General features: G+C 36.1%; 1 protein-coding gene across 1 annotated transcript in view; it reads right to left on the bottom strand.

The window, feature by feature from the left end:
- The window catches only part of CFAP47 (cilia and flagella associated protein 47), a 493,477-nt gene that overhangs the window by 406,171 nt on the left and 73,435 nt on the right, over positions 1-13,871 (bottom strand). The window contains exon 21 of the mRNA XM_029929640.1: positions 13,105-13,199. Within this exon, the coding sequence (XP_029785500.1) occupies positions 13,105-13,199 (95 nt within the window). The remainder of the gene's footprint in view (positions 1-13,104; positions 13,200-13,871) is intronic.

The raw sequence follows: 13,871 nt of genomic DNA, 5'->3' as shown, positions 1-13,871 counted from the left end.
CTCTCTGAAAAAAAAAAATGAAAAGTAAATAAATAAAAATAAATTTTAAAAAAAAGCAGCCATTTTTAACAGATAAAGACCATCGAGAAAAATCCACCACCCAGGGAGCAAGACTTCCAGAAAGCAAAACCTCTAGACTCACAGTCAAATCCAAAGGAAAGGCTATATAAGAAGCAGTGCCCTAGAGATAGCCATGTTCATAATATGAAGAAACTAGGAAGGAAAAGGAAGTCCTAAGAAAATCAAAGCCTTATGTAAATATAGGGATCCTAGAGGGCGTATAGGAAGGGAAAACAAGCCAGCTGTGAGGGAAGTCAGAGCTAGTAGAGCTGAGAATCTCTTGACAGAGGGCTCCACTTTGAGCAATGACTGAGGTAAAGTGTGATCATGATAAATTAAAATCCTGACACTCACTGAGTATTGAGTCTTGACTGTCATTGGGTCTAGTGCTGGGTCCCAAATTCAGGGATGACAGAAAATGGGAGTGGCGGGAGAGGTTTAATACGGTACACGACCATCGCCTTCATTCGAGAATGTCTGATGTTACAGATGATGACGATGATGATGATGATGTTGGTAACTGTCAAGTTAATTGGATGTACTGATCTCGGCCCCTACTGGTCTCTTTCATTTTAATTGTGAGACCTTTTTCCTTCTTGAAACACATATATTTTCTAAAATGCTGTACACTGAATTCACAGAGCTCAGAGTCACTCCATGCCTTCTGTAACTGCCACTTGCGTCTATGCAGGAAGCTACACTGGACTTGTCCTCTCCTAACTCATATCTTCAGACAATTTACATAAAATGAGTTTATACCCAAGATAGCCCTGTAATTACTCCAAATACAAAATTCACAGGTTCCATGATTTCTCCATCCACATTAAGTCTTAATCTCTCAACAAGATTTATCCCCCTTGCACAGAAACTCAGTGACACAGAGAGAGAGAGAAAAGAAACTGAGGGCTACCATTATGAAACCACTATGGTATCTAATGAAGAGGGATTGTGACATGTGCTTATCTAAGCACTTTCCTGGATGTTATTCAAAAAGAGGAATATCTCAAATTGCAAAATGATATTCTGATGAAGGTTTCAGTCCCCCAACCAGTGTTAGTAGACAAAAATGCTTATGCATAGAAAAGCGGCAGGTGTCATTCAAATGTTCTCTCTTTTAATCCTCATAAGATCAACCTAGCTTCCTATAAGAATGACTGTAAATCCAGAGTAACCACAATGAATGTTTAGTCAAATGTGGCATATCCTCAAAAGACAAAGAAAGGTTGGTGGAAAGAAGAAAAAGGTGAAAATATTGAACAATTCTTCCTTATTTTCAAGAGCTTTAGGGCAAATATAGAGCAGGACAAATGATAACTTCAGAGCAACCAAGCCCCTACAGAGTAACTAGCCTAGGCCACAGACCAGAACCTGGACTATAGTGTCAAGAAAAGTAACAGTAAAATCCAGGAAAGAGCTATACCAGTGCTATCAAATTCAACCTTCTGCGAAGATGGAAAAGTTCTACACTGTCCAAATGCTATGTGTGGATCTTGATAATTTGAAATGTGATTATTTTGGCTGAGTTAATAAATTTTTAGTTTTATCTAACTTTAATTAAAAGTTTAAGTATCCACATATGGCTAGTGACTACCATATAAGGAAACACAATGCTACCCACTGGCCCAGAAGACACATGACTAGACCACAAGGAAAGGAGGGACTCGAATGATAGTGTAAACAAACCATTCCAAAGATGCCAAATGCAACTATAATTGCCCACCAGCACTTTTAACTGCACCCAAATCTAGTGCAGTATAGGTACGTAACAGTTACAACTAGAAAGAAATCAAGCCCTTGATTGCTGGTTTTACATTTGCCGGCTAGGTCAACCAACAGAACACTCATGGACTATTTACATCTGAGCACGCGCACACACACACACACTCACACACAGAGAAAGATAACTTACAGCTAGCTATAGTGAATATATGAAATGATTAGAAATCAGATCATCTATGTGCCTCACTGGCACAAATTTACAGAACAAAATCTCATAAAGTATATTGTCTCTGCAGGGTTTTTAATATTCTTCTCAGTGATGCACTGAATTACATTGCAATACACTAAGCAAATGCCCATTAAAATACCCAGCAAAGGCAGAACAATTCAAAATCTTAAGGGATGCATGGCACACTAAAGAACCAAATATATATAATTTATTTTAGTTTTATAATGTATTTTTAGAATCCTAGGAGAGCCACAATCTAAACATTAAAAATAGATAATAAGGGGGCACCTGGGTGGCTCAGTGGGTTAAGCATCTCACTTTGGCTCAGGTCATGATCTTATAGATGAGTTTGAGCCCCACGTTGGGCTCTGTGCTGACAGCTCAGAGCCTGGAGCCTGCTTCAGATTCTGTGTCTCCCTCTCTCTCTGCCCCTCCCCCACTCACACTCTATGTCACTTGCCTGCTCTGTCTCAAAAATAAGTAAACATGAATTTTTTAAAAATAGATAAGTTTTTAATTGTTGACAGTGTTAAATAGTAAACTGAACTCAAAAACTGAAAATATCAAATTGCATATGCATCCTCCTAAAAAGTCATGTAACAAACTTAAATTGGATTATATACTTTCTCTAATTTTTAGTGAACCTTAAGTTAAAATGCTTTTGTAGATGAATGATGTCAATAAAAACACTGTATATATTTCCACTAATAAAAATATAAAATCATGATATAGACTTACTAAGAAATTATATAACTTTATCTTAACATACTTAAAAGTGTATAGATTAGTACACAAATTATTAGTTTCTCTCCCTTAGTTCTTACTGAAGAATATCTGTGTATGTGTGTGTTTGCATATTTCTGTGTCCAAACAAGATGCAGACATTAGGTAGGAGAAAGACATGAAGCTTTAAAATATTAACTTGTAAAAAAAAAAAAAAGGATTATTTTCTTTGTATTGTGAGTTACTACCTTTATCACAATTACCAGAGTACAGGTTTGAAAAAATAAAAATAATCCCACAAAGCTTATTTTGAAAATTACCATCCCATTCTCTCTACCATCATATACTTGCGTGCACGCACATACACAAATCAAGATATGATCATTTTCAACTCTTTTAGTGGTTTTAGGTTTACCTCAATACAGGGAAATAATCTATACATATAGATTGTAAAAAAACAAACCTCAATAAATTTAAATTCATTTAAATAATAAAAAATATAGTCCCCAATCACAAGGGGAATATATTAGAAATCAGTAACACAAAAAAATCTGGTAAATTCACAAATATGTGAAAATTAAACGACACATCCTAAATAACCAATGGGTCAAGAAGAACACTTACATAAGAAACTGTAAAACACTTTGATGAACAAAAATGAAAATGCAACAAATCAAAACTTTAATACAGGTAAAACAATGCTTAGAAGCAAATGCATAGCTATAAATCCTTCAAAAAAAATAAGATCTCAAATCAATACCCTAACCTTCCACCTTAAAAAAAAAAACAAGAAAAAAACAAAGAAAACTAAACCCAAAGTAAGAAGATGGAAGTAAATAGTAAGGGATAAAGTTGAAGTATATGAAATAAAGAACTAAACACAGTACAGAAAATCAACTACACCAAAAACTGAAAGTTGAAAATATCAACCAAACTGAACAGACTTTAGATAGGCTGATCAAGATGAAAAGAGAGATGACTCAACTTTAAAATAAAGTCAGAAATGAAAGAAGAAACATTATTACCTATCCTACAAAAATAAAAATAATACAAGAACACCGTAACTGTATGCCAACAAATTAGATAGATATAAAATTTCTCTAGAAGAAACAGAAAATTTGACCACTTTCAGTCAAAGTGGTGAAAAAATACAAACTTCCAGTTACATATAATTTAAGGCCTGGGCATAAAATGCACAGCACGGAGACTATTATTAATACTGTATTGTTATACTCCAAAGTTGCTAAGAGAGTGTATCTTAAATGTTCTCATCACAAGAAAAAAACTGTAAGTACATGAGGTGATAACGTGTTAACTAAACTTACTGTGGTGATCATTTCACCATAAATATGCATATCAAATCATTATGTTGTAACACCTAAAATTAATACATGTTATATGCCAATTATATCTCAATTAAAAAAAAAAAACAGGGAAATTTGCCTGGAAGAAGTTTGAGAGAAAACTATTTAGATAAAAGGGAGCAAGGGAAGTAAGGGAGATTTACTGGCCTAGTTTTCTGAAGGGAAGCCAGAGAACTGATTAGAGCAGAACAGAAAGTTCTCAAGAGAGAGAACATAAATACTAAAGGAATATCAGGTCATTTCAGAATGAACAACTGGAAATCAGATGAACATGCAACAGGCTCCATCCAAAGTGGGGCATACGTCAGAGGAAACTCACATGAAATCTATAAATGAAATCTAACAGTCAATACTAATAAAGAATTAAAGAATGAGAAACAAGAGAAACTCTCCTTTTGCTCTGGATGCTGTGAATTTTTACTAAGAGGAATATATGTAAAAAAAATTTTTGAAGTCTGCCCATAATCTGATCTGATACAGAAATGCTATTCATGCATAACAAATGGGATGACAGATACCTTAAATCAAATGACATAATCAAGTCACATCCAGTGACACGGCTTTAATGTTTTGAGTTGTCTTGTACAGATGGATATTTATTTCAAAATAATGTTTCCCCAAATTCTACAAAATTCTGACAAATATCAATTTCTTTTCCTTTTTTTTTCATTGTATTATGGGTTTTTATTTTATTCATTTCTATAGATACCCTTGTAGATATAATTAGTTAAGCATCCAGAAATTATCCCTCAAGTAAACTTATCCCTGAAGAAACAAATTGTGACTGCAAATTTCCTCCTATGAATATGGAAAATGGAACAGAAAAGAGACCATATAAAAACAGTAATTGACATTTTGATAAGTATAACTTTATAAAATTGAAGATTTTGAGTGCTAATGACCAGGATTAAAGTTAATAAAACCTAAAGAATAAATGCAAAATTTGTGTGTCCATTGGCTAAAGGAGTATTTACTCTTCATCATCATGTTTGGATTCCTAACATGGTATCATGAAGGTCCAGGGGTCAGGAGGCTGACGACATAACATTGTATTATTCAAGCTCTATAGCGCAACAGCAGGGAGCTTTGGCAAGTCACGTAGTCCGGATGTGCATCAGCTTGTATGACTGGAGAAGGGGGGAAATCTAAGGCCTCAATGCTTGTTTTACTGGATTCATGTGGCAATAAAATGATATTACAGATGAGGGCACTTTATAAACCCTAAGTACTATGTAATGTCAATGAAAGGATTGTTTCTGTAATTTTAAAAAGAAATCAAAAATTTGAATAGATCTATAACAAGCAAATAGATGAATTGGTAATTTAAAATAGATATGACAAAGGAAAGCCCAGGACTAGAGGACTTCAATGAAGAAATATACCACTAAATTACAGAAGATTTACAATACAATCCTTCACAAATTCTTTCAAAAATAGAAGAGAACACTTCTCAACTCATTCTAAGAAGCCAGTTTTACACTGATACTAAAACCAAAGACAGCTGAAGGAAGGAAACTACAGACCAATAGTCCTTGTGAACACAGATGCAAAACCCCTCAAAAAAATACTTAGAAAACTGACTGCAGCAATATATAAAAAGGATCAAGTGGGATTTATCACTGGAATGTAAGGCTGATTTTAACACACAGATATCAATCAATATAATGTACCATATTAATAGAGGGCAAAATCAAGATTATGAAAATAGATACTAAAATCTTTTGACAAAATCCAACTTTTCTTTTATGATCAAAATACTCAACTAGCAATAGAAGGGAGCTTTCTCAACCCAATAAAAGAATTCTACCCCCAAAAAAATGCTAACATCATATTTAAAGGTGAAAGATGGAAGCTTTCCTCCTAATACCAGGAACAAGTTCAGATATTTGCTCTCACCACATCTAAATCACACTGTACTGGAGGTTCTAGAAATCAGGGAGGAAAAAAAGTAAAAGGGATCCAGATTGGAAAGGAAGAAATAAAATTTTCTCTATTTGGAGAAAGCATAATCTGGTGGATAGAAAATTCTAAGGAATCTACAAACTATTAGAACTAATGACTAAGTTCAACAAAAATACAAAACACTAGGTCAATGTTTAAACTCAATTGTTTTTCTATACACTTAACATGAACAATTTGCAAATGAACATGAAATTTTAAAAATCTCATTTACAATAGCATTAAAAATATTAGAAATAAAATTAATAAAGTGGGAAATTTGTACAATGAAATCCACAAAACACTGTTGAAAGAATTTAAAGACCTAAATAAATGCAAAGAGATCCCATGCTCATCGATTAGAAGACTTAATATTGTTAAAATGGGAATACTCCCCAAATTGATCTACAGATTCTTCACAATACTTATCCAAATCCAAGCTGGATTTTTTGTAGTAATTGGCAAGGTAATCCTAAACTTCATATGGAACTGCATGGGACACAAATTAGCCAAAAATATTATTGAACAAGAATAATGGCTTCATATTTTCCAATTTCAAAAATTACTACAAAATTACTATGCTAATCAAGACACTGTTGTTGGAATAAGACATCTAGATCAATAGAACAGAACTGAAACTTCAACAGAATTGAAACTCCAGAGATAAACACTTATATTTGTGTTTAACTGATTTTATTATTTTTTAAATATAACATCTTTTTTTTTAATGTTTATTTTTCAGACAGAGATAGAGCACAAGCAGGGGAGAGACAGAGAGAGAGGTAACACAGAATCCGAAGCCGGCTACTAGCTCTGAGCCATCAGCACACACCCTGATATGGGGCTCAAGCCCATCAGCTGTGAGATCACGACCTAAGGCAAAGTCGGATGCTTAACTGAATGAACCACCCAGGCGCCCCATGTTTGATTTTAGACAAGAATGTGAATGCGATTTAATGGGATAATATTTTCAATAAATTCTCCTGGAACAAATGGACAATGCATGCAAAAGAATGAAACTAGACTCTTATCTTACATCATATACAAAAATAATTCAAAATGGATCATAGGGACTCCTGGGTGGCTCAGTCAGTTAATCACCCGACTTGTGATTTCGGCTCTGGTCATGAGTTGTAAGTGACACTGAGCCCCATGTGAGGCTCTGGGCTGGGTGTGGAGCCTGCTTAAGATTTTCTCTTTCCCTCTCCCTCTGTCCCTGCCTCCCTCCCTCCCTCTTTCACTCTCTCTCTCCTTCACAGGGGAAAAAAAAAAAAAAAGATAATAGACCTAAACATAAGAGCCAATGCAGTAAAACTCTCAAAAGCAAATACAGAAATCTTTATGACTTAAGTTAGGCAATAGCTTCTTAGATAAAACATCAAAAAATGCAAATGACGGGGCACCTGGGTGGCTCAGTCGGATAAGCATCCGCCTTCAGCTCAGGTCATGATCTCACAGTTGGTGGGTTCGAGCACCACGTCAGGCTCCGTGCTGATGGTTAGCTCAGAGCCTGGAGCCTGCTTCGGATTCTGTATCTCCCTCTTTCTCTGACCCTCCCCTGCTCACACTCTCTCTGTCTCTCAAAAATAAACAAAAAACATTAAAAAAAATACCAATGACAAAAAAAATAGATATGTTGGATTTTTGTCACATGTGTGTTTTACATTGGCAAAAGATAATAGTATAAAGAAGAAGACGTGAAGAAAAGATAGCATGGTGCCACATTAAGATGAAAGTTTTCTACTATAACCCCAAGGTCAAGAATAATGCCAGGTAACTAGTAGGTGCCAAATAAATATTTCTTGAACAATGATTATTGATGTAAATATAAATTGATACAAGTTTTATGGTAGCAGTGTGTATATATGTGCCAATAGTTAAAATGCCCATCCCCCTTTCCTCATTAATTTCAATTCTAAGTATCCGAAAGAAAAAATAGAATAAGCTTTCAGAAATGAATATGCAGGGTTATGCACTGTTTTAATTAACTTATTGAATAGATACTTATTGATTGTCTGATGGATGCAAAAAATATATACTAATGCTACCAATGTAATTGCTGAATTATATACCAAACCATTTTCCTCCTTTGAGTAAGAATGAATGACGGTATAAAGATTTTTGACTAGATAAAAATCAACATTTTTTTGATTAAAAATTTATTTGAAATTAGTACTAGAAAGATGTTTCCCAACATGGGCTTAAAACATTACTTCAAAGAAAACTAGGAATAAGAGAAACCAAAAAAATAATGTGCTCTTGTTCTAGAAATTCTAAACAACATAAGAAAAATATGTAAAAATTATAATTATTTAATTGGAAGAGAAATAATATTAACAAAATTTGCAAACAGTGTTACTAAAAAGTGAAAAATCAACTGAAAAATCATTTAAAATAATTGAAGTTTGAAGATCAGCAGTTTTATAACTCACCATTATTTTCAAAATTTAAGACTATAAAATACATAAAACCATTTACACTGCACAAAACAGCATTGAAAAATTACTTCAAAGTATTTCAAAATTCTGCTGAGCAGCATAAAATACTTAATAACTGGCTTATCTTATTTCTGAATAGGACAATAGAATGGTCAATTTTATACAGAAATCACTTCCTTGTAATTTTTTTTAAGTTTATTTATTGTGAGAGTGCAGGCATGCCTGTGTGCACACACGAGCAGGGAAAGAATGGGGCGTGGGGGGTTAGGGAGAATCCCAAGCAGGCTCCACGCTGTCAGCACAGAGCCCCACACAGGAATCCATCTCAGAAACCAGGGCTCCATCCTAGGAACCGTGAGATCATGACTTGAGTTGAAATCAAGAGCTGCATGCTCTACTGACTGGGCCATCTGGACGTCCCTGTAATTTTTTTTTTTTATTAACTTACTGCACCACAAATCAAAATCCCTATACAACTGGTAGCTATAAACTTGAAAAAATGATTCCAAAGTTTATCAGGAAAAGTAGAAAAATGGCCAATATTTTTTTCTAATGTTTTTATTTATTTTTGAGAGAGACAGAAAGACAGACAGTGCGAGCAGGGGAGGGTCAGAGAGAGAGGGAAACACAGAATCCAAAGCAGACTCCAGGCTCTGAGGTGTCAGTAAAGAGTCCAATGTGGGGCTCAAACCCACAAACCCTGAGGATCATGACCTGAGCCGAAGTTGGAGGCTTAACCAACTGAGCCACACTGGTATATAGGTAAGTTTTATTTGTTTATTTTTGTTATTTATTTTTGAGCAAGAGAGACAGAGCGGGAGTGGGGAAGCGGAAGAAAGAGGAGGAGACAATCCGAAGCAGGCTCCGGGCTCTGAGCTGTTAGCACAGAGCCCGACGTGGGGCTGGAACCCATGAACCGTGAGATCATGACCTGACCTGAAGTTGGACACTCAACCGACTGAGCCATCCAGGCGCCCCGCCAATAATATTTTAAAAAGAATAGAGATCACTTATCCTACTACCAGACAGTTCAAAGAATTTTAACATTATCAACCAGGCCAAACTGTTAACAAATCACTACTGTTTTAGAGGGGGTTTCTTATAGGCAAAGAATCCAAGAGATGCAATTTAAAATGATCATTCCCCTATCAGATTGGCTGAATATTATATGTGCATACATACATAATTGATACAACTTACTTGTACAACGAAAAAGACCAACATTTACACTGTTACTGGGGTTAGTATAACTGGTATAACCTTTTCTGGAGAGCAATTTGGCAATACACAGCAATAGCCTAAAATGTACACAGAGTTTGACCCAACTATTCTCCTGCTAGAAAGATATAATGAAAATCAATAATGTGAAAGCAAATATTTATCTATAAGGATATTTTCTACTGGCAAAACTTGCAAGTAGTTAGGGTAAATGAGAGTTGAGTAGATATTAGAATGCTGTAAAACTTAGAAAAATAAACATCTTCTGAATCTCTTCAAATCACTCGTTAATTATGTTTTGTCTGAATTAGAAAGACAAATTAGAAATACCTTTACAATATTTCATGAACTTCAAAGTCCTCTGCTGAAAAGATAAAAGAAAAATCTAAATAATATTTGTACTTTGATATTTTCTGATAGCTTAAAGTAGGCCAAAGAAAAGTATTTGCAAGATAATTTTCAAAAAAAGAAAAGATGGTCTCTCTCTTCTTGAAAACCTTGCTAAGAAGCATCTCTCTAGCGGAGCACCTGGGTGGCTCAGTCAGTTAAGCATCCACCTTCGGCTCAGATCATGATCTCGCGGTCTGTGAGTTCGAGCCTCATGTCAGGCTCTGTGCTGACAGCTCGGACTCTGCGCTGACAGCTCAGGACCTGGATCCTGCTTCGGATTCTGAGTCTCCCTCTCTCTGCCCCTCTTCCACTCACACTCTTGCTCTCTCAAAAATAAACAAAAAAACCCCCAATATTTTAAAGTAGCTATCTAAAGAACAAACTGGCGGTTGCTAGAGCAAAGGTGGGTGGGGGAATAGGTGAAATAGGTGATAGGGATTAAGAATACACTTATCACGGGGCACCTGGGTGGCTCTGTCAAAGTATCCAACTTTGGCTCAGGTCATGATCTCCCAACTTGGGAGTTCAAGCCCCACGTGGAGCACTGTGCTGACAGCTCAGAGCCTGGAGCCTGCTTCGGATTCTGTATCTCCCTCTTCTCTGCCCCTCCCCTGCTCGTGCTCGCGCGCTCTCTCTCTCAAAAATAAACAGCAAAAATTTTTTTTAAAAAACAGTGTACATTATCATGATGAGCACTGAGTAATTTATAGAATTACTGAATCATTATATTCTACACCTGAAATTAATATAACACTGTATGTTAATTATACTCCAATTTAAAAAATATTAAAAAATTGCTTCCAAAAAATAAAAATATCTAAATATCACTTTCATTAATGTAGATGAATAATTTACCAAACCTACGGAAATCAAATATAGTACAGTATGCATCTGAATATACTTAATGTTGTGCATAAGATGAAAATTTTCATTTTCTCTTAGTGTCAGAAAAGTAGCTTTTGCTACCTCATGCACTATGCTTGCCTAAAACCAGAACAGATGCAAGAGTGAACTCTGGAGACGGTACCATCCCACGTGAATCACAGGTGCACAAAACCAGCAAACCTATCCCAAGTAAGGTAGTGTACTTTAAGAAAACAAAATTAGGAGCAGCCGGGTGGCTCAGTAGGTTAAGTGACTGGCTGTAGATCAAGTCATGACCTCACAGTTCGTGAGTTTGAGCCCCGCATTGGGCTCTATGCTGACAAGTGGGAGCCTGGAGCCCACTTCAGATTCTGTGTCTCCCTCTCTCTCTTCCCCTCACCTACTTGTGCTCTATCTCTTGAAAATAAACATTAAAAAAAAAAGGCAAAATTAATCTTTAGCATTTTCTTAAATCTAAACATGTCCTAAAATTTTCTTTACTTTTTCCTCATGAAAGCTATATCACAGCTATCATTGTTAGTAAAATATGACTTCAATCTCAGGAAACTGTACTTCAGTGACATTACTAAAAATATATCATTAGGTGCTCCTGGGTGGCTCAGTCAGTTGAGCATCTGACTTCGGTTCAGGTCATGATCTCACAGTTTGTGAGTTTGAGCCCCGCATAGGGTTCTCTGCTGTCAGCACAGAGCCTGCTTCAGATCCTCATTCCCCCTCTCTCTACATCTCCTCTGCTCACTCTCTTTCTCTCAGAAAATAAACATTTTTTAAATGGATCATTAAAGAGTGATTTGCATTCAACACACGTTCTGTGTTATTATTTTCGCTTAGTTCTTTCTATTTTACACCTATTGGGTACAAGGCATCACGCTAGTCATGCTGGAATAGAAAATGTTTTGATATAAGAGTCTTACACGCTAATTGCCATAGAGAAATTTGATTCTTGTTTAGGAGGACGCAGTAACATTGATGAGGTAAACAAAGGCAAGAGAAATGTAGCTTAAATTAAATCTCTTTACAGCTTACAGCCCACTGATACCTGTTTTATTAAAGACTAAAAGTAACCTTATCTTAACAGTAGCTAGCCCCTCAAGGTCCTGAAAGCCTTGCTTTCAATTACTTAGAAACTGGGGCGCCTGGGTGGCTCAGTCAATTAAGCGTCCAACTTCGGCTCAGGTCATGATCTCACAGTTTGTGGGTTCGAGCCCCATGTCTGGCTCTGTGCTGACAGCTAGCTCAGAGCCTGGAGCCTGCTTCAGATTCTGTGTCTCCCTCTCTCTTGACCCTACCCTGCTCATGTTCTGTCTCCCTCTGTCTCTCAAATATAATAAAAAAAAAATTACTTAGAAACTTAAGTTATCCCAAACCCCCACTAACTTAAAAGTTTATCATCAGTCGGTCCTCACAAGCCCAGGGCGGCTCGTTCTGCCCAGGGGCCCTGTCCCCATGCTCTAATAAAATCACCTTTTTGCACCAAAGATATCTCAACAATTCTTAGCCATTTGTTTAAGAACCCCATCAACATGACTTCCCAACTTTATGGGTAACAAGAAGTTCTCTTCTTGACATTTCTGTTGCAAAACCTCTGAAGATAGGAGATATGGCTCCTGGAATACTGCCAGAGGTAGCCCGACCTCCTGGCCATATTCCAGAAAAGGTATTTTCTTTGATTTTGTTTGTTGTTTTTGAGTCACTAAACATCAAGGGACACTATGAAAAAGTATCACAGGAACCCCTCTTATATCCTCATAGCACATCTTTGGTAATTTCAAGTAGTGATTCTAAAAGCATTAAACATACCCACTTAAATATAAGTATGAAGCACATGCTAGCCTGAATATAAGTGATTTGGGGGTTACTCTTAACTTTGCTTTCATAACATGCCATATACTGAATTTTGAGCATAACTGAGACCACAGATTCCATGTATGTGTTGTCTGTACCCCTTGAGACTTTGGAAGCATGAGCCAGACATCTCTAGCAATCATTTTACCAAATTAAAAGGTATACCAAGGCATGCTTACAAGTTACAAAAAGACCCACTACAAAAGAGCACAGGTGACCTTTGAGAGCTTCTGAGTTAGGATTATCTTAATTCTGCTACTCCCCAGTAATATGAGTAATAGAAAGCTGAACATACTTCTTTGGGAGAGAACACTATGCCACATTCCACTGATGTCCCCTCCTCTAACTCCGAAGAATATATGTTGGGAGATGCAGGGTCTGTGAGTTGCCCTAAAAGACATAAAAAATGTATTTTTTAAGAAGTCAGATACATATCTATAATACCACTACTACATATGGAAATGAAACTCTGAAAAACCTCATAGACATGTCTATAACAATCAAAAAGCAGTTGCTAATGTATCTGTGCAGGGCTTCATAAGGTTGCTGTTGGTTAAAAAAAAATTGCTCTTAATACCAAGGTTCTAATCAGCAAAACTGACATTCAAAAATGGCACAAACATATATTTAATCAGCAAATGGACAGTAAACCCATTTTTAAAAATCTCCTAAGTTGAAGCAGCATATCACAGTCATATGCAGATGAATGTAGAAAGAAAAGAAGGTCAATGTCAAGTAACAGACTTAATCTTAGGTCCAAGAAGTGAGAGGCTCCTTCTCCCACAAAGATAGAGCAGGGACGACCCAGACCTCCTCCTGATGGCTCAACGGTCCACAAAGAAGATAAACGCAATTTTATACAAGGTCACTTTTTGACAAAATGCAATCACTCCAGATATGAAAGCATTAGGTGGAGATAAAGAAACAACTGTCAAATAATAATGCAAACTTCAGGGTCACAATTATAACCACTTCAATGAACTTCTAAAAGAAGTGCCTGAAAGATCAAATGTTTCTTACAGCAGAAACTCTGTCCTCACTAAACAATTCTAAAAATCCTTT

This window comes from Suricata suricatta, chromosome X (assembly GCF_006229205.1).
Source record: "Suricata suricatta isolate VVHF042 chromosome X, meerkat_22Aug2017_6uvM2_HiC, whole genome shotgun sequence".
Taxonomy (NCBI): Eukaryota; Metazoa; Chordata; class Mammalia; order Carnivora; family Herpestidae; genus Suricata; species Suricata suricatta.
The sequence above is the reverse complement of the archived record's forward strand: the minus strand, read 5'-3'. Positions and strand labels throughout refer to the sequence as shown.